The sequence below is a fragment of the Theobroma umbraticum genome, unplaced genomic scaffold (assembly GCF_002168275.2).
Source record: "Theobroma umbraticum cultivar Fairchild unplaced genomic scaffold, ASM216827v3 scaffold_30.0, whole genome shotgun sequence".
NCBI lineage: Eukaryota > Viridiplantae > Streptophyta > Magnoliopsida > Malvales > Malvaceae > Theobroma > Theobroma umbraticum.
Genome location: NW_018397254.1, coordinates 2,499,025 through 2,524,503, shown reverse-complemented (window position 1 = coordinate 2,524,503; position 25,479 = coordinate 2,499,025). Strand labels below are relative to the sequence as shown.

General features: G+C 34.7%; 3 protein-coding genes across 5 annotated transcripts; 1 reads left to right on the top strand and 2 right to left on the bottom strand.

The window, feature by feature from the left end:
• Nucleotides 1–1,311: 1,311 nt before the first annotated feature.
• On the top strand, nt 1,312–5,997 carry LOC110410998 (B-type cell cycle switch protein ccs52A-like). The gene is made up of 9 exons (XM_021420981.2): nt 1,312–1,936; nt 2,033–2,260; nt 3,671–3,850; nt 4,137–4,199; nt 4,299–4,493; nt 4,872–4,973; nt 5,062–5,124; nt 5,283–5,351; nt 5,558–5,997. Exons 1-9 carry the CDS (start codon nt 1,436–1,438, stop codon nt 5,609–5,611), a joined length of 1,455 nt encoding a protein of 484 aa, XP_021276656.1. The 5' UTR covers nt 1,312–1,435; the 3' UTR covers nt 5,612–5,997.
• Nucleotides 5,998–6,393: 396 nt separating this feature from the next.
• Nucleotides 6,394–8,845, bottom strand: LOC110411382 (protein STAY-GREEN homolog, chloroplastic-like). The gene is made up of 4 exons (XM_021421519.2): nt 8,166–8,845; nt 7,895–8,068; nt 7,288–7,455; nt 6,394–7,185 (listed from the first exon to the last, which is right to left on the bottom strand). The coding sequence occupies exons 1-4, from the start codon at nt 8,289–8,291 to the stop codon at nt 6,829–6,831; spliced, it is 825 nt and encodes a 274-aa protein (XP_021277194.1). The 5' UTR covers nt 8,292–8,845; the 3' UTR covers nt 6,394–6,828.
• A 6,185-nt stretch (nt 8,846–15,030) lies between these two features.
• Nucleotides 15,031–22,399, bottom strand: LOC110410226 (agamous-like MADS-box protein AGL19). Of its 3 annotated transcripts, none has more exons than XM_021419851.2 (8): nt 22,351–22,399; nt 21,653–21,851; nt 16,757–16,841; nt 16,134–16,195; nt 15,919–16,018; nt 15,779–15,820; nt 15,621–15,662; nt 15,031–15,497 (listed from the first exon to the last, which is right to left on the bottom strand). In XM_021419851.2, the coding sequence occupies exons 2-8, from the start codon at nt 21,832–21,834 to the stop codon at nt 15,363–15,365; spliced, it is 648 nt and encodes a 215-aa protein (XP_021275526.1). In that variant the 5' UTR covers nt 21,835–21,851; nt 22,351–22,399; the 3' UTR covers nt 15,031–15,362. The 3 variants fall into 3 exon arrangements, with proteins under 3 accessions (XP_021275526.1, XP_021275518.1, XP_021275535.1); XM_021419843.1 differs by lacking the exon at nt 22,351–22,399 and adding an exon at nt 22,076–22,330; XM_021419860.1 differs by lacking the exon at nt 22,351–22,399 and having other exon boundaries at nt 15,031–15,520; nt 21,653–22,335.
• Between the last annotated feature and the right edge of the window lie 3,080 nt (nt 22,400–25,479).

Below are 25,479 nucleotides of genomic sequence, written 5' to 3'. Positions count from 1 at the left end.
ACTGCCAATCTGCCATGATCTCCCATGCCTGCACAGACCCTTCCATGAATTCTGCCAACATGGTACCATCAACCCATAAACCCTTGCAACTGGTACAAGAAGTTGGCTTATATTTTTTTATTAGTAACAGCTAGGAGGATCTTTGATGAATAAATTTGTTTAATTGTCTAAAAGTATTTGCTTATATCAAATAAACACAAAGAATGACAAATACTTGTATGGAAAGAGGGAGAAAGGAAGTAATAATTGTAGGATCAAAAGTATAATTTTCCTCTCAATTATCACTTTCAAGGAATAGGAGCTTAATAACATTAAAACTGACTAATAGATTGATGATATGAAGAAACCTAAAAATCAAAAATTTTATGTTTTTAATAAAATGAAATAGGATAATAATAATAAAAAAATATCAAGTGTAATCGTACGAAAGTGATCGTAATTCAATTAAATTGAATCTAATTCATATAAAATTTAAATGTTATATTTTCATAAAATTATAAATTTTTTAATCTATTCATCTAAGTAATTAAACCTAATTTAAAATTTTTTTACTTTATTTTATTTTTTTATGAAGATTTTATACTATCTTAGCAAAAGAAATAATAATTCTGAAATATAATCGTTTGCAAATTGCATTTCGCAAAGGGCGATGTTAAAAAAAAAAAAAACTTGGGCCTCTTTCCAATCGGTTGGCCCAATGACAATATGCGGCTTATTCTGAACGACGAAGGGAAGTGTCTAATCGAACGGTCGATTTTCTTGCGTTGGAATCTTTCCTAACTTTACAGTTACCGCACCCTATCCTTTTTCTTTCGCGCAAAAACGCTCTAACACTGACTGTTACCGACTTACCGTTACGTGGATTTCCCGGGAAGGAAACGCACATTACCAACGCTGTCAAAATCCCCTAGTCTTTACCTTTTCTTTTTTTAAATAGAATTGCGTGGAAAACTTTAAATTATGAAATTAATTAATTTTGTCAATTCAATAAAATTTCATTTTATTTATGGTAATATTTCCTTTTAATTATAAAAAGTTAGACTGAGAAATGGTAAATTAGATAACACATTCATATACCATTATTTACAAACAATTCCCATCAATTATTTTCTTATGTGAACTTTCTATTAATTATCAACAAATAAAAGTTATCAAGTAACTTTATTGTCAAGATTCTCTTGTTTTGTGATCCCTACAAGGAAGGATTCGATCAACCGACTCAGCTTCATCCACACATTAATATGGGGTCGTCCACACCGAATTCTAACTTTTCGCGCAAAAAAAGAATAATAAAACAGTGCCAACGTTTTCCGTCACCAATAGGGGAAACTAAAAAACAAAGTGAAAACCTTCCTCTAGTAACTCGTCTTCAACCTCTCAATCATTCTCTTTCTTTAGGGTTCTCCTGATTATCAACCCCAAAAGATAATCATCTATGGACGATCCTACGATAAGCAATCAACGTAGCCAATCAGCTTCATCATCAACTCCTCGTCTCAACCTCCTGTTGAGAATGTCCGACTCTTCCCTCCATCTCGAAAACCTTCCGTCTCGGGTAATGCACATCAACCGTATGATCAACTCCAACTACAACCGCTCTCCGTCGCGCACAATTTACTCCGATAGGTTCATTCCCAGCAGATCCGGATCCAATTTCGCCCTATTCGACATCTCAAATTCTCCCACATCGGCCGAAGGAAAAGAAGACGGTTCCGGTACTTATAACAGTCTTTTACGCGCCGCGCTTTTTGGGCCCGAAACGCCCGACAAGAAGGATTCATCGGGCCTTCCAGCTTGCCGGAACATTTTCCGGTACAAGACTGAAACTAAACGCTCATTACACTCGCTTTCGCCTTTCGGCCTCGAGGAGTCGATCCCCGGGATCATCCATAGCCCCGTTAAAGCTCCCAGGAAGGTTCCGAGATCACCTTACAAGGTGAGGTTTTGTAGGGGTTTTATGGTAAATTTGGTTGAAATTTGAATTTTTTTGCTCTTTTTCTTCTTTGGTTTATGTTTGCTTTTTCTATTGTAGGTTTTGGATGCACCTGCATTGCAGGATGATTTTTATTTGAATTTGGTGGATTGGTCTTCAAACAATGTGTTGGCCGTGGGGTTGGGGAATTGTGTTTATTTGTGGAATGCTTGTAGTAGTAAGGTTACGAAGTTGTGTGATTTGGGGATCGATGATAGTGTTTGTTCTGTTGGTTGGGCTCAACGTGGAACTCATCTTGCAGTTGGAACTAGCAATGGGAAAGTTCAGGTTTGATTTTATTATTATTGATTATGAAAATCTTCATGTTGCCAACTTATTATGTCAGTATGTGTGTCTATCTTACTTTCTGAATTTGGCTTTGTTAGTTGTAGTCTCTTACAATCTGATATTATAATTACGTGATCGATAATGTGTGGCCCCAAAGGAGGTTAATAAAGAATCTAGATAGCAGTTCTTAACAAACAAAATAATGTTTTCAAAGTTGTTTTATAAACAGGGGTGGCAGAATCTTTGCAAAGTGTGAAAGTTTTGTCTCCCAAGGAGAAGTATCGCTGAATCCTAAAATGTAGTAATAAGAAGAGTGCAAATTTATTTTCATTCATTTGATTTAGCTGGCAATTTTTGTCAGTTATTTTCCATGAATTTTTCTTGAGTTTACTGATGCTTCTATATGTTGTTTGCTTTATGGGATTATCAAGCTATTGCATCATGTTTCAAGTTGCAACTGAAAGTAATAGTTTGTCTTTTTTATGATGTAGCTTAGAAAACTTAGAATTATAGATAATTTTTGGGAGAAATAGGAGGGTAGAAAAAGTCTTAAATTTGGTGGGAATCTGCTTCGTTGGTCTGTTAAGGTCTGACCCAAAAGTCAAAGCTTCTACCCATAATTTTTGGATTCAGGCCAGAGAGAAAGAAGAAAATTGTTTCCTGGTATCATCAAATGCAAGCATTTATACCTTTTATATAGATGTGTATGAACTGGTTGAAATTCTTGGTAGTGCGAGATAACATTTGATAATTTAAGACTTAAACTTTGTTCTAAACCTCATTTTAACTTCCTGATGTAAGGAAAATACTTTCTTTAATTGCTTGCATGAATTTTGTTGCTTGAAATATTGAAAGGTTAGGTATCACCGTTCATCAATTTGCTCGAATCCTTGGGTTTTTATTAAACTTTGACATAAAGAGTTACCAGAAATTATGAGTCCCCTTATGTTTAGAAATCGGATTGCATGATCCCTATTGTGGATTGTTTGCAATCCGGTGTTGAATTTGCATTCAATGGTCCTGATTAATGTTAAGTTGTTCTTAATGACACTGATTTGAAAAACTAAACTGAATATACATACATAAAAAGATATATAGATATATACCTCTATTTAATTAATAAAAGAAGACCACTCCTATTGAACCATAATTTAGATAAGTAGCAATTCACATTCCTGTTATCAGAACCGCATCGATCCATATTCCAGGTAACTAAGGTTAGTAACCCAATACTTCTACCATGATAATTGAAAACTTTGAGCCCAGCATTGGACATTTTCTTCTTGAGAGACATATTTGCTCCGCTATTCCCTTTGCATCGAGTCTTCTAACCTCTGTCTAATATATGGACTTCTGGCATTATGCTTGTAGGATTATGTAGTTAGCTAACGGTGACTACTTTGTATTTAGATTTGGGATGCATCTCGCTGCCGGAGGGTAAGAACAATGGAGGGGCATCGATTACGTGTTGGGGCCTTAGCTTGGAGCTCTTCACTATTATCTTCTGGTAGTCGTGACAAGAGCATTCTTCAAAGAGATATACGTGCTCAGGATGATTTTGTTAGTAAACTCTCTGGACACAAGTCAGAGGTTAGACTCTTCATATCCAGCTTGAATTAACTTTATCAGTGATCTTTTTATTCCCTATATATACACACAGACTTACACGATGGGATATTTATTTATTTTTTACTAACATGAATCTCCTTTGATTCATAAATGACACTTTTCCCTTTTGTTTTGTCATGAATTCATTGTCCAATGCCAGTAATTATTTATTTTGAAAAGGCATGTGCTACCAATCATGCTTGTGTTCATTCACTTCTATGCACGTGTTGCCAACTCTGAGCTGGAATTTTTATTGGTCATTGTGTAGGTTTGTGGACTGAAGTGGTCTTATGATAATCGCGAACTAGCATCAGGTGGAAATGACAACAAAGTATGTAATAACAGGTCTTTTGCCTGTAACTTTTTCTCATGTTTAGTATACGTTTAACTTCTTAAGTGATTGAATGGAAAAGCTCTTATCCATGTGCAGCTTTTTGTTTGGAATCAACATTCCACTCAACCTGTATTGAAATACTGTGAGCATACCGCTGCTGTGAAAGCAATTGCATGGTCTCCCCATCTTCATGGGCTTCTTGCATCTGGAGGTGGTACGGCTGATCGATGTATTCGATTCTGGAATACAACCACTAACACACACTTGAGCTGCATGGACACTGGCAGTCAGGTGATTTTTCCTTTTTTGTTTTTAACATATCATACCTCTTTAATATGGCGTTAAAAACATTTTTGGTGCATAAAATTGTTTCCTTGACTGCATTGATATAATGATCTTTCTCCAATTAGTTTGAAATGATGGAACATGCCATCTCTATGGTAGTCAAAGTAATTCTCCTCTCAGTCTTCAATGCAGTAGCCTTGTTGATAATAATGAGATACCATAAAATTTAATCTATATATTTAATTTCAAGTTCTCCTATAAGTTCTTGAGATATGATATGTACATTCCATGGTAAAGTTTTATTATAGAAATGAACAGATCGGTGGTGCTTCTTAATTTTAGAGTTACGAATTTAGAACTTCTAATGTCCTTTACGCATGGCAGGTATGCAATCTTGTGTGGTCAAAGAATGTCAATGAACTCGTCAGCACTCATGGATACTCTCAAAACCAGATAATTGTCTGGAGATACCCTACCATGTCAAAGGTATACAAAATTTAAGAACAGTGCATGAATGATAATAATCTCTCATTATCTATTTTTTCCACTCTAAAGTTTTATTCTACTAATGCAGTTGGCTACTCTTACGGGCCACACATATAGAGTTCTCTATCTTGCAATCTCGCCTGATGGACAGGTAGCTCACCGTTCGACACTTTACAGTTATTCTGGCCTGCTACTTCTGTAGTATGATATAAATAAATAGATATATGAAAAGTTATGCAATTTATTTTCTCTTTATTACATGCATACTCTTCCAGTGGCTGAAAATTTACCTTTTTTTTTAACTTGCAGACGATAGTTACTGGGGCTGGAGATGAGACCCTAAGGTTTTGGAATGTGTTCCCTTCCCCTAAATCTCAGGTAATGACACCACTGAATGTGCTCACTTTTTAGTGGAAAGTGATTGCTGCATCATTCTGTGGTTTGCCTCTAACAGTTAATTATTTGCCTCTAACTGCATCAAGTTCTTTCAAGATTCTCTTTTTCCTGGTTTGTATACTACTGTCTGTCAAGCAAAGGTCTATAAAACAACCCATTTATTTGTGGTTACATGATCTTTAATCCAGAACACTGATAGCGAAATAGGAGCATCATCTTTTGGAAGAACCACAATTCGGTAAGTTCATCAAGAAAATATGCTATAAGCATTTTCGAGCTCTGAATTATCAGACGTTGTCAAGAAAATTATGCTGTGAGCATTTCTCGTGCTTGGAATTATCAAATTTGTCGCGGGCACCACCCCACGAAGTAGTCAAAAAATTTGCAGCAGGTGCAAGAACTAATTTATTTCTAGTTTCTTGCAAATCATTGATTTTGAATATCAATTTTCTTTTCTTCTGAATAGATTTGATTGATGTATAGTGGGAGGTGCTATCAATTGTTCCTAGCACCGCCCTTGCATTGTAAATTAAACAAGTCGGAGAGGTTGTTGAAGAACTCGAAACTTATTGTAGCGCGGTACTTTTTTGAGTCTGTAAATAAATTCTTGCTTGTTTTTCCGAACACATTTTCGGTTTTCCGGCTCTGCTGTTTCCAAGTGACAAGATTGTAATGTCGACTATAGGAAAGCCTTTTTTTTGGGAAAATCATCGAGTCTAGGAAATCTGACCCTAAACATTATAAGCTGGTCAACACCCACGGGATCCAAAACGAGCCATTGGCCCTATTTCTCGAGAAAGAGTTTCCCTTCCGAGTTCTTCTTCCCTGATGATGCAGGTGCACATAGGAATTAAGGGTCTTTGCAATCGATCAACTTGATAAAGATATTTAAGTCTACTCAAACTCTAACTGAAAAAAAATTTAAATATTTAATTTATTCATTAATATATAATATTTTATTTAAAAATTAAAATTCGAATCTCTCTTTAATTATAAAATTTAAAAAAACTCTTAACTAAAAGAATAGAGAAAACATTAAGTCATTTTAAAAATAACATAATAATTACTACAAGAACACTCGTTAAGTACATTTAGACATGAACTGACAGCTGACAGCTGACAGACAACTATCACCCTTGCCAAACCCCACTTCAATTGTTCCGTGTCGAATGCACGACAGAAGTACAGGAATTTGTAGACCTTGCTTCCGGGGTCCATAAATAAGATGAATGGGTCATATTTGAACACACATGCAGACAACGACTCTAATCACATTCACGTCCTGGAGAAAAGATCCCAGAGAAGTGCTTGAACCCCAACCATGTCTCGTAAGTTTTCTTGGAGGGGAAGTGTCATAAGAAATCGACTTTTTTGTATTTACATCTTTCATCACAAACAGAAGAGCGGGAATAAATATGAATGATTAACAATCATTAATTACTTAAATATCATCCCTATTTCATTCTATAGTTTTCAGATTTGTTAGCGGCGTCCCCTGCTGGGTCCCATGTTGTTCATTTTCATTGGGAAGCTTTGGTGACCATGGGATCGAACTCAGCGGTGGAAAACAACAGTTGCAGTTCTCTTGGCAGGGCTCGGGCAATACCCAATTACATAGCGAGATTTCTTGCTTTTTCACGTGTTCGGTTCCATCATCCCCTCTCCAAGGTTCTCCAGCCCCCACGAGCGGACCCCAGCACTCTACTCTGCTGAATTCTGGAATGTTTGAGTGAAAATAAACCCAAACCAAAGCCTCCTGTAATTCCGGGTAGTTTTTGAGCAAATTGCCATCACCATGAACAAACGCCTTCAACACCTATATATTTTAATAATATTATTAAGAGATTGATGTCTGGAATATTAGCACCAATAAATAAGTAATCATTTGTTAAGAGAGATTAAAGAAATGATTAATTACCACAGGGAGTTCTTTGCAGAAGATGAAGAATCTAAGTCTAGCACACAAGTCCAAGAGGAAATGGCCTCCGCTTATGTGACAGTGGACATGTAAAGACATCTTTCCCTTCACTTTCTTCCATTCTGCCACCACTTCGTCTCTGTATAATTTGTTTGACCAACCCTGTAACTGCAAGCAGAAACCCCAATTTCTCTTTTCCTTCAGTTTTGCATGAGAAAAATATTGTGATCGAGACATTACAGTGAATAGCTTAGGGTCAGTATCATCATTTCACAACATAACTTTCTAAGAAAAAGAATGTATCAATCTGTTTAGCAACAGACTCCACATCATATCGACTGTTCTATCTTCCCATGTTTTCCTTTTATTCACTCTCTGATTTTTTTTCTTTGATCAGATCATTCTTCTAGTGACCAAATAGATCCATTTTACCCTCCTTTCTCAATGCAAATCCCCCTTTTCCCCTGTTTTCTTCTCAGTGAAAAATAATAATACAAATTCCAATAATAAACGGTAAATAATTTTTTGTCAAAAAAACAATAAGGTTCATCAGCCAACTGAATAAGGAAACAATTTTATGAAAAGGGTTACGAAATGAAAGGATTACCTGAGAGTTGTTTATGGTCTGTGAGATTGCTAAAGTAAGTTTAGAGGTTATGTCACTATGTGTAAGGGTGTAGGTCCTAGGTAGCTTCCCTGGATGCTTCCCATCATCAACTCCTAAAAACAAAACCTTTAGCTTTGATGCCTCGAAAATAGCCGGCCCGAACAACCTTGCTACCTGATCCAATCCGGTCCATCAAATCAATATAACCTTCCTTTCAAAGGTTGTAATGAAATAAAAGAAAGAACAGAAAAAAAAAAGAAAGAAAGATTACAGGAACAATGGCTTGGTTCTTCTTCTTGGATCTTCTTTTAGACACAAAACAAGATTTGTTCTGTTCAAACACAGAAGGTCTTGGCTTTGTAGTAGGTAGAACGTGAGCAAAAGTCAAAGTTCCCATAGCTATCTAAGCTCCAACTTTGATGGAGAGAAGCACCCAAATAATAAAGAGCAAAAAGTACTCGACAGAGAAATACCGACTATAACAATAAAGACAAGATAATTATAGCAAAATAAGCATGAAGAGCGGAAACTCTGGAGGGGAGGAAATAGAGAGAATCTTGGAGGAAGAGGAGACTGAGACTTTGAAACTTTGGGAGCTTTTGTTTCCTTTTTGCCTTTTGCTTTTGCTTTTAGTTAGGAGTGGCTTAGCTTAAACTTCTACCTTTGCTTGTATGTTGAGCCAAGTTGGAAAAGCTCCGAAGATTTTGAATAATTGGGATGGCGTTTGGACCAGAGATTGATGGAATGCGTGTCGATACGGTAGTTTTTTAGTTAGCAGCAAAGGCAGAAGAGAGGTTGCTTGAAGCTCCAGACTTCCTATTAAGATGGACACTTGGGTTTAACATCTTATTAACACGTTTGAGGTTGGACTCAATGTCTTTTCATGCACACTCGTTTAGCTGGCACCCTTTTATTGACTCCCCATTTCTTTTGGATACTCACCTACTCTACTCTCGGGAGGACAGGATCAGCGTTGGGCAATCAACCCTTCTTTTTATCATTGATTACCACCCCGTCAACCTTTCCCCGTTCTGATATTTATCTACATGTTCGATCGTAATGATTACAACCTAATTTATTTTTGGTAAAATATCTTATTTTTTTAATTTTTTATTATAATTTTATACAAATTTATTAATTTTTAAAATAAATAATTTATTTTTAAAACCATTTTTCGTTTGATATATGAGTATAACAGTTAACTTATTATTAATTTTTCCCATAAATTAATAACGTGATAATATTACAAAAATTATTTTTAAATTTTAAAAATTATTATATTATATAAATTATAATTTTTTATTTTTTAAAAATATTTTTATTTGACATATAAATCTAACTGTTAATTTAATGTTAATTTTTTTTATTAAATTAATAACATGATAATATTGAAAAATAATTTTATTTTTAATTTTAAAAATTATTATATTATATAAATTATAATTTTTTATTTTTTATTTTTTTCTTATTGACAAAAAAAACTTTATCTCGTACCTCTTCTCCAGTTGTACCCTCAGATCCGGCTCTGATTGGAGAGTGCCAGATCCGGCTCTGACTGGAGAGTGCCAGATCCTGCTCTGACTGGATCTCCCTCCTCTTGCACTCCATGCTCGGCAAACCCCCACCCCCATCCTAGTGCCGCTCCAGCCCTCTGCTCCCCAAGGGCGCGCGAGATCCACGATCTGGCTCCTTCGAGGAGCACGGGGTAGGGACCGTAAGGGTGGCCAGTCGAGTGGGCCACCGACTGGCTTAAAAATAATAATAAAAAAGAGGAAGAAAGAAAGAAGGGTAATTTTGATATTTTATACTTATTCATTAATATTTATATATTCCGAGTGAATTATCTATTTTGAAATTATAACTAAAAATGAAAAGAATGAAGATATTTTACATTTTGTTTTTTTTATTGATTTTTGACACTTGGATTTTTCAAAATGAAAAGGTCAAAATAGGACTGTCTCGTAAGAATTACAAGTATTTTTTGCATGTGTTTTTATGGACAATATCGGTCATCGCTGTATTTGAATCCCTGCATTTGACAATAGTACTACCATCAACAGGTTCTATCACTGCCCTTGCCTGCTGGTCCTTTGTCCTAATCGTCATAAGAAATAAGAACATTTCACGTGTTCTAAACCCAAAAAGGACGGAAAAGAGAAAACAGAAAAACGAAAACTTGGTGTAGCTAAGCAAAACGTGCAAATTAAACACCAACACGTGGAGGATGGATGTACCTGTTTTCAGAGGCGGACAAAAGAGGGGGCTAATAGGGCCGCCACGTTCCAAACATTTCTAATATTTTTGTTTTTGTTCTTGTTTTAAATATTTATATTTTACTTTTATTTTTTAACAAATTTTATAATTTTATCTCCCTAACTATTAAATTTTTTATTTTTCTCTTTCAAACCTAAAATCCTAGCTCGTCACTGACCTTTTTGTTTTGGGGTTTTTTTCATCAACCGCGTTTGAGAATGAAGTTTGAACTAGTGAAATTTTGAACCAAGGACATGTCTTTATTTGGCTAGATAAGAGACGTAGTTCACGCCTTAATTACAGGTTTAAATAATTTCCTTTTATTTGCGTAAGGTTCTTTAATTTTCATAAAATTGAAATAAAAGTGATTTATTTATATAATTTTTAAATTTATATTTAATGTATTATCTGAATATGAATTTTATTGATGAAACAAATTCATTAATTAATAAATTTAATTTATATTTATATTAATTGGAAACATGCACAAATATTAATTAAAAGATATAATAAACTACATGCACGTAAACTCTTAAGTCATACCATTTGCTAAAAGTCAAAATTTTGAATTCCACAGTATGAAAATTACTTTCGAATATGCATCCAAACTTTTTTGTTTCATACTAAAATTTTTTTAAAAAATAATAATAATAAATTCACATCGTAAATTCTGTAACGAGACCTACTCTACCTAATTTCAGAATCTCCCTTATCTTCTTCCACCGATTAGGTAAAAATAGACCAATAAAAAGCCAAACAGCTTTCTTACTCGTGAATCGTGATGCTGCATTCCTCATTCTATAAGAGACATGATTAAAACAGGCAACAGATTTCTATGTACATGTTTACGGGTTGAATAACTTTCTTTTTTGCCATTCATTCGATTTACAAATGTTAAGTATCGTAACCCAGAAAAGTTGATATGAAATTTAGTAATTATACTTGGAAATTGTTTTCGCTTATAATTGTTCATGCATCTGCTGCCACACACACACTCTCTCTCTCCCCTTTTGTTTGTCAACGTTTTATTTTAATGGTGCTTGTTCGATTTTCGAGGTGACAAAAGAAACTTGAAGTTGTTGAATTGCGACGTGAGATCCTGTGTGTTTTAATTATGTTGAATTTCATATAATGCTTTGAGATTGATTGAGTCTATTATGCTGTTTTGATTGAACCGGTGTAGGCAATACAGATTTTATAGGCATTGGGTTTTTCTTTGGTGGAGGGATGCTTTTATATTTTTGTAACTCTTTCGTGGAGATTAATTCATTCCCTCCAATTAGAAAAAAGATTTTATTAATTGAAAATAATGTGAATTCTTAAATATTTAATTTCATTTTAATATCACAGTTGATATGGTATCACATCTCACTTTTGTATCAAAATTGATGTGGGATTCATATGCCCAATCTTACTCTAGTCCTCGCGAGCTTCACGTTCTTCCCACTCCTATAAGGGTTCACCATCATTACTGACAGAATTCATATGCCTAATTTCACTATACCCTTATTGGGAGTGTGACATTTTCTCCACTCTAACAAAGGTCTATTGTCATCAATAGCACATCACTAGTCTAGCTCAAAATCAACTCTGATACCGACCGTCATTAATGATTTATGAGGTGTTATCTTTTTTAGTCCATTGAACTCAAAATTTTGTCTCACAAATTGAAGATGGTGTGAACTCTTAAATGCTCAATCTTATTTTAGTACCACAACTAATGTGAGATTCATAACTCCCGTTTGGGACCATGGCATCCTTCTTTGATGTGAGATTTATAGCTCTACCCGTTGCACTACAACAAAATTAGGTTTTGACTATACTTCGTTGGGTAACATATCTTTTTGAGTAATGAAATATTAAAAATATAATTATTTAAACTTTTAATTTTTCCTTTTTCATATTTAGTAACAATAATAATATACAGTCTGCGCTATGCAATCTCTATATTTCATTTTCTTTGTAATACTAAAAATTTATATAGTGTAGTCAAATTTATAAAAATGTTATAAAAAGTTAAAAAAATATAATTAAAAATATATACAATCGCTTTGATATAAAATTCACATAACTCGCCGTTGGAATCTCCCCACTTCAACAAAAGTCCATTCTCTCCACTCCAACTTTGATGTGAGATTCACATGACTCTTTCTTGGAATCGTGATATCTTCTACACTCCAACTAGAGTTTATTCTCACCGTGATATCTTTCGCACTCTAACAATAGTCTATTTTCCTCACTCTAACAAGGGTTCATTGTCTGCGTGTCGCACAAAAAGGACCTCACAGATTGAAGATAATGTATGAACGTATGACCAATGTGAGATTTCATGTTCCTCTTTAGTACCATAACTGATGTGAGATTCAAGCATTCCTCCCTCAATATGAGAGCATACAATTGCTTCAATGTGGGACTAACATAACTGCTTGCTCCAACAGCGTGACAACTTCTCCCATGAGCCCATTGTCTCAAAGTTCACCACAGGTACGACTATCATTCCCACGAGCCCACTGACTCAACATTCACTATAACTACGACTATGACTATCTACACCAATCGACAAGGTATTGTCATCTTTGACTCGTCGATTTTACAATTTTCTCTCACAAAAATGACCTCATAAGTTAAGGATGATGTAAACCCTTAAATGTCTAGTCTCACCCTAATACCATAATTAATGTGAGATTCATGACTCTCCTCTGAGATCATGATATATGTGAAATTTATGGCTCTATTTGTTGAAAACATATAATCGTATTGATGTGAAATTCACGACTCTCCATTGGGACCCTAACACTTTAGCTAATAAACTAATAGTACTAATATGAATAGTTAAAACTATTAAAAGAGATTTTCTCATAGCATCATTGATTTTGATTGCCAACAGCTAAGAAAAATACCGTTCATGGCGGAGTTGTAGTTTCTGTGGCCTGGCATGAATGCAATCTCTCAGTCACTGAATAAATAGCTGGGACGGGGAGTTATTTAAACAGACTGGGGAGTTTCCCTAAGAGAAAAAACAGTCATAATTGGGACAAATTAAACAGACTGAATGCAATAGATGTAATTGGCCCTACTTCTCGTCGGCAGAAGCCTCGTTCTAAATTGTGGACAGGATCCGTGGCTGAGAAGGGAAGAATTGAATGATAGAAAGATATTCTATATCTTTTGTTCTGTTGTTGAGAACTGAGAGGGATAGATCGATTTTCTGCATATTAATCACATGCATATAGAGAAACAAATAGATTTGTGGCCAGATTCATAATAAATGGCAAAATACATGATTGAAGGGTACCTTGGGCCCCTGTTATTAGTACCCAAACCTCTTTTCAGGGTTTAGCCTTTTAAGCATCAATGTGTGTGGCTATATACATTCATCGTCAACACCACTGTTGATTTTATCTTTTCAGACTCAAAGTTCTGGTACAAGTGGAATGATTATGGTCACGACAAGAGTCAGAATCCAACTTAAATCACCGTTAATTAGTTTTAGTGGAGGTCTCCATACATTATATTGGTATGGGTTCCGCTTGATCAATGAGGTTATAATGTTATAGAAATTGTTTTTGTAGCGTGGCAGCTTGATCAATAAGACCGCCCACATATCAAATGAAATGAGTTCGACATGTCCGGATAAGGATTAGATATTCGAGTTTTAATAATTTTATTTATTTTTTCTTATACAGCACTGGATATAAAAAAATAAAAACAATTTAATTTATGGTCAAAAGGTTTTTTATTTATTTTCCAGATCCCAATTTAAACCCTTATTCCATTATTTAAAAAATCAAAAGTTAAAATCTATAAAAAAAATAAAACCTTATGTTTGGGATTCCATTGCAAATAAGTAAACTTTTTCATTATTAAAAAAGACAAAAGGCTATTAACTGATGCTAGAATAACCTCTGGACCAACTTAAGCGAGCAGAAGAGCAAATATAGTTGACTTGGAAAAAAATGGTTGATAAATATTGGTAAGATTTGAGAAAATATAGTGCTAGTATTTTGAAAATATCTGCAGCCATCGCTTGGCTGCTACTGCTAAATTTTCTTGACTTCTCACCTACGCACTTCAAGTTGAACACGTATCAATAGTTACCCAACAGTACAAGCAATTGTTCTAAATTATTGAAATCTGCATCAACTTTATTTTTCATTTTCTTTTCTCAAAATTAGTATTACGTAAATAGATTGAACGATCTTTTCATGCATACTTGCGTCATGCTTGAAAACTGTTTACGAGAATATAGAACATGACATCACTTGAATTATGATTAAATGCTTCCTAATATTTCAAATTTGAATTCCTACTTTGTTTTTATATAAAACATATAAATTTAAGATTTTTATATTTATTTTCATAAAAATTGGAAAAAAAATAAATATTTAAAGACGAAGAAATAAATTGTCGATGGCACAGTAAACTCGGAACCCCAAAGGCTAAGGCCCAGTTAAGGCAGACCTGAATGGTTGACACTGGGAATGGATAGTTGTCGACAGGGCCTTGGCAGAGAGTCATGGGCTGGCCATGATTATTGGATCGGTTTTGCAGTCATGGTCCACTAATTTTGATTTAGGCTAAAGTTTCCTGGTCCTCATACCGCTCTGAACAGTCCTTAACTAGTGAAGAGTGACAATACTCTAAAATGAATCTGGTGAGTCACATATATATATATATATATATATATATATAATACTCTAACGTGAATAATAAACTATATAATATATATTGTACATTTATAAGATAGTAGAAGTGGTTTATAAAAGGGTTTTGGTTTACATCTCACTTGTTTCTTGGTTTATTTATTATCAATGAATTCTTGTACCACTTAAAAACAGGTCATAATTATATAAATCAACAAAAATAAAAGAACGAATACGACATATATGAAACAAATTTTAATTTTTAAAAATTAAAAAAGTCTCAACTTTTTTCTTTTTGTTGAGTATTTTCAATTTTTGAGTAAAATAGTACAAATAAAAATAATCTCCGGATAAATTACATACAACTCTTCCATACATGATATTCTTAAGATAAATCACACAATTTTCTTAATTTCGTGTCCCCTTTTCTTTCTTTTTCGTTAGGATAACTATAAATATTAACAATTTATTCAGTCACCATAACTCAAGATGTAAAAGGAAGAAAAGGGTACCTGATTTGAAGCTTCCGAAAGCTTCGAAGCTTCATATCACTTTATTAATTAAAGCATCAACTAATTAACACTAGGGTTTTTGGTACTCCTCCTCTCCGGTGGTCCTATAAACAATTCCGTCTCCACCTCCATGCTCTGTACGTGGTGGAGTTCATCCGTTTGGCTTGCTGGTGATTGTCGCGGCTGCATTCCACACTGACGTAAAACAAAATGGTGAACTGGATCATCATTCATGCCAACAATAATCTTGTTAAATATAGAAACGAGTTAATACCAACACTCATTCGTCAGATTAGAGAACAAACTGAACAAATATACCTGTTCTCGCAGCTTTGCGTTTTCTTCTCCAAGGCGTCTCTCCTGAATGTTTAACAAGGAAATGGAGATAGTAACCGCAGTCAGAAAATTATTCTTACATAAGGAAGTTCCAAGGAATGTTAGGCATGCATTTGGGAAATGCAATTATATATAATCACCTCGTCCTTTAGCTTCTCAATCTGCTCCCACAACAACTGATTCTGAACGCAGCAAAATCAAGTCTTAAATTTTTTCGGTAGCAGATTCTTTGTAGACAGACATGAAGTATATTTGAACATGCATGCGAATTTAGACGTACCTTTCTGGCCCTGATTCGGCTTAAGCTTCGTTCCAACTGGTTTTCTAACAGTTGTAGCTCGTTGAAAGAACATGGTTCCAATCCATTTCCCAAGAGTTTTCTGTTACATTGAAAATATACAAGTTTAATGCAGATGAGGAAAAGAGACACCGAATATGAACTGGAAATTCAGTAATAGGCACAACTGTATACAAGTTTCAAGCTAAGGATTTAACCGTTTAGAGTCTTCTAGAAGTTCGATCTTCTTGGCCATGCTGTGAGCATCGTCCTTTACATTCTGCATGCTCAAGTTCAATCATTAGATATGGAATGACAAGCATTGATGAATAGGTGCATCATGAGAATAAAATTGTTTCAATAGGTCTTAGCTACCAGAAGCTATGAAAGATAAGGGTTAGTATAACATTTTATTTACATTTTCATATTTCATCACTTCCTTAAATTCCAAAGACGAGAAAGGAAATCAAAATGTAAAGAAGAAGTGAAGAGAGGCGTGAGCGATTCTAAGTTATTGCAGATACGAACATCTCAATGCATGATTAATGGCCCTTAGGTAATAAGAATACAAAGGAAGCAAAAAGAAAACTTTTTATATACGTTCATTCTAGGTGAGAGGAAGGAAGTGGTTCTAGATGTAGATAAGCCACACATGTGATTGCAAATGTTCTTCTCCAGCCCTGTAAAGAAAAATCCTATTTTCACTTGGACACAAAGAGAAAGGAGCATTTTCACCTTGGACTACATAAAATAAACAAGTTAAACAACATAATACCAACTGACCATTTCTCAAAACACCAGAAAATGCTGAAGCAGTAAAAGAAAGGGTGGCTAGAGCTACCTGCATATTTTCCTCTAATGCTGCTTTGCTACATATTCCATAATCCTTCTCTCTTTTCTGATACCGTTCTATGGTCGTGTTCATACTGAGACATCTCACAACACAAGAAAATGAACAAGAATGAGTGTACATCTAATTTCCATTAGTACTGATAAAGCACCCTGAAACGATAACACTTACTTTTGAAAGGCATATTACCATTTCAAGAAAAGCTATTCCAAAGCCGCCAGCATATGAATGCAAAACAGTCACGGATTCATAACAGTTCACAACTACACCCGCACTCACAGCTAAGCAACCAGGTCGTTCTATATCCATCTCAACCTAGCTATTGCTAACCCATTAATGACCTTCCAAAGATCAGACATGACACTAGCGAACCTGGCTTTCCCTGATGGAAATCTTGACTGTTCAATTTGTTTTTACACATGCAAAAAGGTCTAAGGAGATGAGTTGAATATAGGAACCTTGGATTTTAACTGTTTTAAAGAGAGATTAAAATCACTAAATGCTACCCTAGTTGTTAAACTTCGCTGTTTCTCCTTCATTAACTCTATATATTCTTGATGGAAATGTATCGCTGAACTAGATTACAAATTCCACGGATGTTTCACTTCTAACAAACAACGCTTTGGTTCAGTTTCAAGCTCAAAAAATTAGATCAAATGTTCAGTCGCTGATTAAAGCAATTCTCTCTCTTTCAAGATTGAAAGTTATAATAAAATGTGAGGCAGAATTCGTGGCGTGAATCTCTCAGAAGCTCAAAATTCCTCAATTTTCAAAGATAGACATCCATCACACGCTAGTTGAATTGTGGAACAACCACATTTTTCTTCCTAGAATCACGTCTCTGAGCAAAAGAAGCTTTCAAAGCAAGAAACAGTATTGAGGTTAGTGTCAATATATTACCTAGAAATTAAGCATCTTGTTACTATCCTAGTATATCGAAAACAAAAATTAAAAAAAGGGCTAAATACTTTGGATTTAGGAAAGAAATATAGACTGCATCGTGCACGCTTAGAGTAAAGCACACTGCATTCTCTTCGAAACCGTCCTTTCCAGCTAAGATCCTCTATTCTTTCAAATATTCCTTTTGGACCACATCTTCCTGGTCCAGTCTTTTTTCTTTTTTCGCTCATCAGCACAACTTCCTGGAATTACAAGAGATGTGGAAGACTTCAGGTTGGCTGCATTCTGAATTCATGTTTAGGTGGTTTGTTGGTGCAGTTAGATCTTTTGTACCAGTGATGTTCTAGTTTCTGTAGATGTTTTCTTCCTGGAATCTTTTATAACATGATCAGATTTTACTATTTAGCTTTTGTATCGTTTCTCGATATTTTACTATAATATTTTGGTTTAGAAAAAACAAAGCAAAGGATGTCTGAGTATCTACCTCAGACTCGGTGCTAACACAGTTGACTGTCTCCCTCCTGGACAACGGTAGATGATCTAGTGTAGTGAATAAGCTTTAAAAAGAGCTAATAAATGCTTCGGCTTGAATCTATATCAACCAAAGGCCACAAAGAGAACACAAAAAGTAAGTCCTGCATGCTTTTTGCATTCAAACTACCTGAGGCCGAGTCAAAGATCATAAGCTGGGGAAAACTAAGCATATGTTGGCCAAATTTATTCCTTTACCATGAGGGGTACAAGACCTCATTCATGGAAAGGATCAGCAAATTAGCCTTTTCCTTCAATTTCGGAATCTTGTCTCTCTGTTTATACAAAAAGAAAATGACCACGATGAAGTATATATAGATATAATAAGGTTTAACAACATGATAGTGGGAATTAGGGTCTAGCAGAGGCATCAATAGAGGTAATAATACTGGTCTTAGCTGAGCTTTCAGCTATAACAGTTACTGTAGTATCCAAGCATGAGAATGGCAAAACAGTTTTGTGGAACCACTCTGAACTTAGGAACTTAGAAGAAACAAATGATTAGTTACGACCAGATGATGGCTCTATGTGTATATATTTCTATTTCTTCAGACCAGTGTTGTTCAGGATTTGACTCCATTTTTTTTTTTTTTGAAAGGCAAGAAGACAAAGTGTTCATCAACTATTGAACCAAAAGTAGTTTTCACAAATCTAGAGTTTGGAGGCTTAACTGAACTTAATATTGGGTGAACTTCAAACCATAAGCAGAGACAAAACTAACTCCAACTAGCCCTCTCCATATGAGGAAAAGAAGAATCTTAAGTTTGAATAATCAAAATAGAATAAAATAAAAATAGGTAGAGAATACTCAGAAATATTTACTTTGAGCATTCAGAATATAAAAGAAAATTTTCATCTAAACTAATCAGATCAGTCTAATATAAAATTAAATGCTGTACAATATGTGATCATGATGTGTGATCACAAAACAGACCTGCCATTTGTTTGAGTACTCATGCAGCTTGTATCAGTTACTGAATATAGATATATGTTTCCTGTTTTGCAATGTTAATAACTGCAAACCATAAAGGCACTCTTTCTCACTGTTTAATAAAATGACTTGAAATATGTTATAAGGTGAAGAAATTGGACATTTCCCTAACTGGTGCTTAAAATTTCCAATACTGGAATCTATGCCTATACAACAATATTAGACTTTTTTTTTTTGAAAACAAAAAAAAATTCTGTGAATGTTAGCAAAGAAGGTGGAAATTTTGAAGCTTTCTACATGGAACCAAAGATCTTGCTTCCAAATGCTAAAAGAATTGTATGAAGCACTCCACATAGATGAATAGAAGTGGATGATGGAACCTGGTTCCTATTCATGTTAATTTGAAACTGAAAAAGCATTTCTAACATATGAAGAACAAAATTAATTATAAGTCTCAAATTTGAATTAAGTTAAAAATAACTAAATAGAAATTATCATCCTAGTCTCTCTCAATAGAATATGAAAACTCCACGACCACAAATAGATATCCATATGAGGTATCCGTTAATTTTTATGAGATTAACACTGAATTATGAAAATAACATATTTAATCAAATAAGTACATAGTAAAAATATAAGTTTATTTATAAAATTCTTTTAACTCTATTACCAATGTATAGAATAATAATACATTAAATTACAAAATAAAATGGGAACTATAAATTGCTAAAGTCACCATGATCGTGGATGGAGAGGCTCCCATCACAAGTGTTAAGCATTGAAACTACTTAGATCTTATATATTTTAGTTTTCATAAATTTATAGTAGGCACAAAATAACATGAAAAATGAAGCATGAAACTAGTTTCTCTGCTATCTAAAGCTTGTAGGTCAACTAAATCTTAGGAAGTCTTACACTAACTCGGATATGGAAGAGCCTATAACTCATTTAATTTAGTTAAACATCAATCTCAATTCAATAGTTCAAAACTTGAGTAAAATTTCTCTAAGATGAGTGAGAGGATTTAAAATCTTTAATTACGAGATGAACAAGAGTCTTAGCATCTTGAATTCTTTTGCTACTGCAGCCTACTATTAATGACCATTGTTTCACTTTGAAGCTACCATGTTAATCAAACTCTTCATTTTTTCTCAGTGAATTTGTATCAGTTATGCCTTGAACACTTAAAAAATGGGTATGGAATAAAGACATAACTCTTTCTCAATACATGACAACAACTTAGAAAGCACATAATTTATACATCTTTTACATCGACCTACAACTAATACTCGAAGTTGAGACTAAGTAACAATCAAGAATGGCCTATGTAGGACAAGTTTCAAGTTGTGAGAGCAATGATTTCATGTAAAATGGTGAATGCAGGAACCATCTATGAATTATCCTCATTAAGGCTTCAACAAAGATGATAATCCTATCGTGATGTCGGCATATCTCTATCTCTAGGAAGCCATGCGCAATATCAGTCTTAAAAGGCATATGCCCCTTGAGATTATCAGATGTTCTCTTGCTAGGGATCCATGTAGTTGTGTCACCTCAATTATAGATGAGTGATTTTTAGCTGAGTAAGAATCTATAATCTTTGTTTGAATTAAACATGAGGTCCTAAAACAAACACGATTAACACTAACACTAAAAACAAGATAGTGGGGGTACCTTGAAAAAAGCAAATTATTTCTCATAATTCACATGTATGTAAAAAAGGTAAAAAAAAAAACCATATACACAAGAAATGCCAGTGGCCAAGTACCAACTCAACTCTTGCTCAGAGGCCCCCCTTAAACAGGCACCAGGTTCCAATTTTTTTTTTCTTTTCTGGTTCAAAAAAACACTCAAAACAATTTTTATCACCTATAGGAAATGTTGATAATAAACCAACAGAATCAAACTAAAAATATTTTCATAAAATAAGCATATATATTGATGCTCCATGCTTATTAATTGTCATCAACTTGAATAAGTGTTTTAAAGCAAGCTAGCTAGGGTAAACTGCTTTGAATATGACTAAACACCTAGACTTTAGTGACTATCATGGTATATTTTACCCAATAAATGAACCCTAAGACCATGATTATGGTATCTCTCTCTCAGGACGTGCTGGTTGAAGAGAGGCAGAAATCTGCAAGGTCACTTGAAACATCAACTAACGAGGAAAACCCAACAGAACAAAATCACTATGTTAGATTCGATTCCAAAGAAAAATAAAGAAGACAGAAAGAGATCAGAGATCAGTCCCTTCGGACAGATAAAGCCTGAGATCATCTTGTACTCTCTAGTACCTGCCTAGATAAATGGTTGGAGAGCGGGGCCTCTCTATAACTAAGTATAATCCACGTTTAATCACCAAAATTAGTTCATATCCTCCCAGAATTAATTGCAGACTTGCATACGGAATTAATATAAAAAAAAAGGTACTGGTAAAAGAAATTGCTTGGCATATTTATTTACTCGTATAATTACTAGTCTTCATGTATATGAAGATGCAAAATGAAGATGAGAAAACGCACCTAGAACTAGAAAACTCATATAGCTTCCCTCTGGGAGAGAAGATGATGAGAGCAACTTCAGCATCGCAGAGAACTGATAGCTCAAATGCCTTTTTAAGTAGTCCATTTCTTCGCTTTGAAAAGGTAACTTGCCTGCTTGTTGCATTTTCTATTCTCTTCATCTGAGTTTTCCCTCTCACCATTTCTCACAGTGGTACTCCTACAACAAAAAGAACAATGAATTCTAGAAGAGAAACCCAGAAAAGGGTAAGTACTGCTTGAATCCTAGGAAATATATATACATATATATGTTTGTCTGAACTCAAACTTGATTTTATTGTCAACAAACCAAACAACAAAGACCCAGATGAGTAAAAGGTTTCCAAAAATAGAAAGGGAATAACTGAAATAATCTTCTCAAATTAGGAGAAACATTATTACTACCAGCAAGGATCCTGAAAAGGATCTTTCCCGTTATGTGAAATCTCAAGTTGATGTGAAGAGAAAAAACAAGATTTTGTTGAAATTTTTTTTTGAAATTTATCTTGAAAATGGAAAATCTTATAGAAACCCTAGATTTTGCAGAGGAAAAATGACTTCACCAATTTGGTCCCTATCACTCCCTCAAGCAAAAACCCTAGACTGAAAGCATTTTAATAGTAGCAAATGAGAAAACAAAAAATTTATAAAAATAGACAAAGTCTAAGCAAGTGAAGAACCTAATCTCTTTCTTCTTTTGGTAAATTCAGGAACAAAAAAAACAGCCACCTCCCAAAAAAAGAAATACAGAGAATAAATGCCAAAACATATGATTCCACTACGAAGAGAGACGTAGATGCACCGAAAATGTATGCCCACAGTGTGAGTTTACGACACCTGTCCGGTTTTACCGACAACCTCCACGCCCGGTATCCACCAAAAGGAGCAAAGCCAGCGTGTGAGGTGAAAGACACGGAACATTTCTGTCGGTTGCATGCAAAAATTGGACACTCATCGGACACGATAAAATGATTTCGAATGTGATCCGTACAAGGTTTGGAACCACGTCTTCGTCCGTCCGTACGATGGCAGAGTGGACGAGCCTATGGAAGTTTTCCACGTCACAACTTGAGTGATCATGATCAGGCTGGGTTCACGTGGCTCTTCCTTGTTTGGTGGGTGGGTTTTGGGGCCTCTTTTCCTCTTTCTTTTTTGGCCAACCTGTTCTTCTTTCCTATTATTCGTTCTTGCCCTTTTGTTTTCTTTCTCTACTCTCCATTTTCCTTTTTTCACCTTTTCTAGGTTTTCTTTAGGAAATAAAAAAAACTTGTGGGTTCTGTCAAGTGGTGGCGCACTATAGGATCCTAGATTTTTTCAAAACAATTATATTTTATTAATCATTTTTTTAATTTTAATTTGTGACAGTGGGTCTTACGGGACCACATTAGGGATATGAGCCCTTAACTTTAAGGTGTGACGTGGGCACCTCTGATGGCTCTAGATTTACGGTGCCTCGTGGTTTAGCTCATAACCTCATATAGTTAACGAACAAAGATTAGTGTCTAAATTTTAGATATATAGGCAATATACTATTCTCTTTTGTCCAAACAAAAAATAACGATGCTTCTTTAATTAATATATTTCAAGCTTTAATATCAAATCAAATAACTGCTAGTGTAATCAAGCCTCACAACTGATGATTTATTAGGTAATTAAAAAGAGGGGGAACATTAGCAAACCAATTAAAATTGTGTTTTTGACTTTAATGCTTGAAATCTATTAGTCCACGTCTTGTTTGCTTACTTGTTTCAAAGAAGTTCGTTAATAATTAATGTAACCATTTAAACATACTACACAACAACTTATTTTAAAAATAATTTTAATATTCATGGCAATCTTACTTATTACATGTATATAGTTAATGTTATAATCTATAATTTTATATATATATATATATATATACACATTAAGCATGCAAATACAATAGATAAAGGGGACATAAGAGAAGTTGTTTCCATCATAGTCAATCCCACTGTGTCTCTTTCTTTTTCTTTTTCTTATACCATAGAAAACAAATTAAGGAAATCCCTTTGCTTTTTGGTGCATAAACTGATCTCTCAACGTCATTTTCTCGTTTTATGGAACATTTTTCTTCTTTTGGGATAACGAGGGGAGTGGAGAGGATGTTGGGGGTAGCCGAGCCTCTTTATTGGAGACTTAAGAGACATGTCAGCATTTGCTGATACGCCGAGTCCTAAAAGCAGGAACTATGCCTGCCTCTGCCTCTCTTCTGGCTCCTCTATACCTTTTGAGAAGTCCATGAGCCTGGACAATTTGCGCAACCCTACTTTTTAACCTAAGTCCCTGATCTCTCCCGTACAATAATCATACTGTTTTCGGGGACACACCCCCTACCCCCATACCATGTGGTAAATGGTCACCCCGTCCCCCACCCTCTGGAATGATTTTCATTGTACAAAATGGTCACGTAATAAGAGCGAAAAGGACCATCCAGGAGCTACTCTTAGCCCTACAAATTTAATTTTAACCAGTTCGTGCTCCACCCATTTCACCGCACATTTCCTCACCACCCCTTGCTTAGCTAGCCCGTGATGGTTGAGATGGACCCATAATACATTAGGTTGGTTTTTGCTCCTAAGTTGTGGGCTAGGCTGAACCTGGAGCAGGTAGTGATAGGCAAATGGGTTCTAAAAGCGGAGGAAGCCTGATTCAAAGACAAAAACCCAAGCTAGAGTTGATTGCAATTTGTTTTCTTTCTTGTTTGGGGTCGGGCTCATAATGGGTCTTTGAAACCAGAACCAACTGAAAAAATAAAATAAATCAACACAACACAACCGAATGAAAGCCGGAAATGGCAACTGATATTTATTCGTTTCCAAGGAATTGGTCGTTGACAATGTAGACTCGGTAGTCCTGCCACACAAATGTACTTAATAGGCTGGTTGCAGTCCTTGCAGACAATCTTTCCTTCACCAGCCCGGACAGATTCACTCGTGAAAAATGACCTTTCCATACACACACCCCAACTCAGTACAAATACCAAGTGAAATAAACAGTACCTAGTTCAATCCAATAAATCAGCCAAATTATACCACACACACACTGAACTGAGTCAATTCAAAATTAGATTAAACTAAAATTCGTTTACTAGAGGAATCAATCATCATGCTAAAATTCACTATATATATAAAACCTATTGATGATAGAATTAGAAGCTTTCTTTTCTTTTCTTTTAAAATGATTTATTATTGTAAATGGAAAAAAGTCAATCCTCCATACGTCAAGACTTAATCTGATCATGGCCCCAATTATACCCTAACTGCTACAACTTTACCTGTTATTTCCCTTTCTTGGTTGCTAAGAATGCAAGACTAATCCATTGCTGGTGTCCTCTAGCGGAAAAACTCTTGGACTATCTGCTATCTAGCTAAGCTAATAGCTGTAACTGCTATTTCAGCTTGATAGAAACACGGAAAGAAAGAAGAGAAATGAAATCAAATCCGTTAAATCAGGCTAATTTATATCTTCTCTACAGTGCAAAGTCAAACAATATTTTTTAGCACGTGACGATTTCTTCCCTGCCGTTATATATATATATATATATATATATAGCTATTAATTGTTTTTGAAAAAGCTGACATTCAATAATAAATATTGTCTTTATTTTTGAACATTTTAATTTTAAAATTATAATAATGCATAATGCATGTGAAATTTTAGTCATGGATTTTTATTACAAGACAAAATGAAATTATGGTTTCGTTATGTAAAAATAAAAAGGGGTAAAAGAAAAAACTTTGGTGTTGCCGTCGAAATAAAAGCGGGCCTTAATAATCGTTCGCCCTCCA